The 5,026-nt window shown below is 52.7% G+C and overlaps 1 protein-coding gene across 2 annotated transcripts; it reads left to right on the plus strand.

The window, feature by feature from the left end:
- The first annotated feature begins 1,389 nt into the window (after window positions 1-1,389).
- VKORC1 (vitamin K epoxide reductase complex subunit 1) lies at window positions 1,390-4,296 on the plus strand. Of its 2 annotated transcripts, XM_045543273.1 has the most exons (3): window positions 2,068-2,431; window positions 3,241-3,350; window positions 3,811-4,296. In XM_045543273.1, the coding sequence occupies exons 1-3, from the start codon at window positions 2,259-2,261 to the stop codon at window positions 4,017-4,019; spliced, it is 492 nt and encodes a 163-aa protein (XP_045399229.1). In that variant the 5' UTR covers window positions 2,068-2,258; the 3' UTR covers window positions 4,020-4,296. The 2 variants fall into 2 exon arrangements, with proteins under 2 accessions (XP_045399230.1, XP_045399229.1); XM_045543274.1 differs by lacking the exon at window positions 3,241-3,350 and having other exon boundaries at window positions 1,390-2,431; window positions 3,811-3,916.
- The last annotated feature ends 730 nt before the right edge of the window (window positions 4,297-5,026 follow it).

Here is a 5,026-nt window from a genome sequence, read left to right on the forward strand (position 1 = left end):
GCTAAGTCATAAAGATATTGTGACTTCCATCTTTTTTTTTTTTTTTTCGTGACAGGGTCCCTGTTGTCCAGGCTAGAGTGCCGTGATGTCATCATAGCTCACAGCAACCTGAAACTCCTGGGCTCATGCGATCCTCCTGCCTCAGCCTCCAGAGTAGCTGGGACTACAGGTGTGTGCCACCGTGCCAGGCTAATTTTTTCTACTTTTAGTAGAGATGGGGTCTCGCTCTTGCTCAGGCTGTGACTTTCATCTTGCTCCCTCTTAGATCACTTCTTCAAGAAGAAGCCAGCAATAGTAATAGGAACACCCCAGGAGCCTACAGACAGAGATGAGAAACAGGCCAAAATCCTAGTCTCCCGTATTAGTTTCTAATTCCTGCTGTAATATGTTACCACAAATTTAGTGGCTTAAAACACCACAATTATTTTTTTTTTTTTTGCCACACAGTTCATTACGGAAAAGAAAGAAACTATACAAAGTGAAAGCAAAGAAGGAAGCTACCCAAAGTGAAAATACGTTCCAGAGAGAGGAATAGGTTAGTCTCCACAAGTAGAGAAAGAGCAAAACACCACAAGTTTATCTTATAGTTCTGTAGCTTAGAAGTCTGACAGGATCTCACTGGGCTAAAATCAAGATATAGATGGTTCCCTTCTTTTCACTCTAGGGAAGAATCTATTTCTTTGTCCTTTCCTGCTCCTAGAGGCCACTTGCATTTATTAGCTCAGGACTCCATTCTTCCATCTTCAAAGCCAGAAACATTGTAGCTCTCTGTGTCTCTTCTGTGCTCACATCTCCCTGACTCTCTTCTGCCACCCTCTTTTACTTTTAAGGGCCCTTGTGATTACATGGGACCTAATCCAATATGATCTCCCTGTTTTAAAATCAGCAGAACAAACTTTATTCCTTTGGCAACCTTAATTCCTTTCGGTATGTAATCTAACATAGTCACATGTTCCAGGGATGAGGACATCGACGTCTTTGGAGACCACTGTTCTGTCTACAATACTCTCTGGAAGAAAACAGTAGATCTGAGTAGGAGCAGCCAGAGAGGAGGGAGGGCCAACAAGGAAGAGAGAGTTCCCAGGAGGGGGTGCAAAACAGTGACTGATACTGGTGGAAGGTTAAGTAAGATAAGATCTTAAAAATAACCGTTGGATTTAGCATCCTGGTGATATCAGCCACTAGGTGTCAGGGGAGTGCTGGGGGCAGGAGCTATTTTATGGTGTGTGCAGCAAGGAATAAGTAAGGAAGCAGAGGCTGAAAGTGTAAAATCTTTCCAAAAACTTGACTGTGAAGGGGAAGATGGGATAATAGAGGAATGGTGGAGGGAGCTGATGAAGGAACTTATTTTTTTTTTGAGACAAGGTTTCCCTCTGACTGTCACCCAGGCTGGAGTGTAGTGGCACGATTATAGCTCACTGCAGCCTCGAACTCTGACGAAGGAACTCTTGGTGAAGGGAGACTTGTTGCTGCTTCTGAGATGGGAAAGAGAAACAAATTTCAGTGCGGATGGCAAGGATGGAGAGGTTGAAGGTGTAGAAGAGACAGGTCATCAGCAGGTGGGATGTCTGTGAAGGAAAGCACTCAGCTGGCCCACAGGAGGCCTGGGCAGGAGGTTTGCCAAGCGGGCACCGCATGGTAGAAACGCTGGGATACTGTCAAGGGTGTGGCCAAGGCAACAGCGCTGGGAATTTAAGGGAGAGAAGGAAGAGGAAGACTGGCTGGCAGGAAGCGCTGGTGAGGCAGGAGGGAATGGCTGAGCAACCTGGGAGGACAGGAGGTTTTAACCTCAATGGTGTGTGAAATAATTTCAGAGATGCTTGGTCTCTGAATGGATCGCAGTGTTCCCTGGACCCCCCGATGCGCTGGTCTCTAGGTCTTGGATGTTCCAAGGCTTAGCACTGAGCTTAGCCTCCATAGAGTAAGCGTGAAATACTGCCACCCACATTAATATCATTTTTAAAACTCTGGAGACTCCATTTCCCTTGCTGCCTTGCAGCCGCGGCGACTACAACTCCCGTCATGGCCGGCGATCGCCCACCTTCCCTTGGCGCTGTGCCAGTCCCAGCGTTCCTCGTTGTTTTCCTGTCTCGCCATCGCGCCTGCTGAGTCCTAGGACAACCAATGGGACCACGGAGTAGGAGACCTGGCGGACCAATCGCCCCAGCCACGGGGGCGGGGGTGCCGTGGCCATATCCTGTCCCGCCCCTGCTCCGTGGCCCCTCTCCTCGCTGGCGCCTCGGGCGGGACCTGCAGCTATGGGCACCACCTGGGGGAGCCCCGGCTGGGTGCGGCTCGCGCTCTGCCTGGCCGGCTTGGCGCTCTCGCTCTACGCGCTGCACGTGAAGGCGGCGCGCGCCCGGGACCCAGATTACCGGGCGCTCTGCGACGTGGGCACAGCCATCAGCTGTTCGCGCGTCTTCTCCTCCAGGTGCGCGCGGGAATGGAAGGCACGGGGCCTCGGGGACCAGATGTGCTTGGAGGCCAGGTTGCTAGATGAGTCTAGAGTCTGAAATTGGGGTGCCTGGGGCACGGACACTTGGGGGCCGGGCTGCTCCAGGGGGTGTTGCGTATGAGCTGGGCAACTCAGAGATACTGGTGTTGCAGATAGGCGTGCAGGGAAGGGGGACAGACAGTGCTGGAGACTGGAGTTATTCTAGGGAATCGCAGGTGGATCCGATGCCAATGAATAACGGTGATTGGAAAAAAGAGGGAGGTAGGGTAGCACGTAGGGACCCCAGGTGGTCTTAGGATGGCACCCGAGGGCTGGTGATGGCTGTGCCTGGGGACAAGGTGGCTAGGCCTGGCTGTGCTTGAAGGCCAGGAGTTATCGGGGATGGAATACAGAGGAGAGTGGGTGGCTAGGCAGCTGGAGATCTGTGCCTCTCTAGGACAAAGAGAATCTCCTCTGGGTTCCCAGGCTCTAGAAACTCCGTAAAATGGGGTCAACCCAGCCTTGCCATCTTTAAGAATTATAGAAGGCCTGGGATGAAAAGAGGGGTCTATGGAGGAGCCATGGCCAGGCTTAGACTGAGGATTGGGGACAATAGGGGCAGTGACACGGAAAGCTGACGTGGCCAAAGGTGCTAGGCACCAGGTCATCAACCCTTGGACTCGCTGGAGAGGGGAATGGGACTAGGGGAAGCCCAGGTGGCCTCCTGGAAGTCACCTTTCCAGGATTGGGTCCAGGGCACTAGGTTGACACTCCTAACCTGGATCCCCTACCACAACCACCCACAGGTGGGGCCGGGGCTTCGGGCTGGTAGAGCACATGCTGGGACAGGACAGTGTCCTCAATCAATCCAACAGCATATACGGTTGCCTCTTCTACACACTACAGCTGCTGTTAGGTAAGTGGTCCCACCCCTTCATGACAGGCCTCTTCCCCGTTGGCCAGCCTAGCCCCACCCCATGCAGGCTTGGTGGCCCAGGCAGCTGCCAGCCAGCTGGTTGCTTATCACTGGCCATCCTGGGGGTGAGGAGACTGACAGCCTTTCAGTTGGCTTAGATACTGTCAGAGGCTGGAGGGCCCTTAAAGACACCCTAGGATCCCAGTTTTGGAAGACTCAGAAATTCCTTTTTGAAGAGAATCCAAGGATGACCTGTCTTTCATCTCATGTAGAGCTATTCGGTCCCAGGGGTCACTGAACAGACAGGGGAACCAAGGTCTTGGAGGGGCCTGGTGAAGCCTCTTGTTTCAGAGACTTTCCTCAGCAGCTCCTGCTGTCTGGGTGGCACCGTGAAGTCAGAGCAGTATTTCAGAGGTGGCCAGTCCCTGAAGCCCATGCCTTACCCTTTTCTGCCTTGCAGGTTGCCTACGGGGACGCTGGGCCTCTATCCTGCTGGTGTTGAGTTCCTTGGTGTCTCTGGCTGGTTCTGTCTACCTGGCCTGGATCCTGTTCTTCGTGCTTTATGATTTCTGCTTCGTTTGCATCACCACCTATGCCATCAATGTGGGCCTGATGTTGCTAAGTTTCCGGGGGCTCCAAAAACCCCAGGACAAGGTTAAGGGGCACTGAGCCCTCACCCCAAGCCAGGCTGACCTTGTCTGCTTTGCTTTGGCACGCAAGCCTGGCCCAAGGGGGACATACCCGGGTCCCCAGAAGGCCTTCTAGATACACCCCCCCACGCCCTCCCCATTACCATACCCAAACACAAGACAATGGACCAAGTGTGCCACGCTCTCACTCTTTTTTCCACCCAGTGCCTCTGGTTCTGTCCTCAAGGGCTGGTTTCCAAAGCTGCTGCCATTGCTCAGGGAGGGAAGATTCTGAGCAATAAAATTTCTTAAATAAATTGGCCAAGTCTGAACCATCTGTGTGCCAGGGATCCTGGTGTCGGGCCTCCCCAAGTGTTTGCCTTCTCTGGAACTGGGAAGGATGTGAGTCAGAGGGAGAGTAGAAGCCCTGCTGGGAAGGGTAGTTTATGGTTAGTCCCGTCTCTGGTGTACAGCCAGCAAGGCTCTACACCCATGAGCCCCTACCCCCAGGAAATAGGCCGGTAGCTTGTTCCTGCTGCCCACAGGAGCCAGGCCTCCTTCCTCTCCTGGGAGCTCAAGTTGCCCTTATGGTTCTGTACATGCTTGCTGGGAAGTTCTTCCTACAGTTTAACCTTAACCCTCCCAGCTGCTTTACCTACCATCCCAAGCCAGCCTTGGCAGCTCTGGAGGACCAGGGCCAGGTTGTATTTTGTTTTTTTTCTTTTCCTAACATGTACTGAGCATTTGCCCACATGCCAAGCACTGTTTAAGAACCTGTGTTAGGCTGGGTTTGGTGGCTCACGCTGTAATCCTACTATTCTGGGAGGCTGAGGCAGGAAGATCGCTTGAGCTCAGGAGTTCAAGACCAGCCTGAGCAAGAGCAAAACCTCATCTCTACTAAAAATAAAAAGATTAGTCGAGTGTCGCGCACGCCTGTAGTCCCAGCTACTGAGGAGGCTGAGGCAGGAGGATGGCTTGAGCCCAGAAGTTTGAGGTTGCAGTAAGCTATGATGACTCCACTGCACTCCAGCCTGGCGACAGAGTGAG

This window comes from Lemur catta, chromosome 2, assembly GCF_020740605.2.
Source record: "Lemur catta isolate mLemCat1 chromosome 2, mLemCat1.pri, whole genome shotgun sequence".
NCBI lineage: Eukaryota > Metazoa > Chordata > Mammalia > Primates > Lemuridae > Lemur > Lemur catta.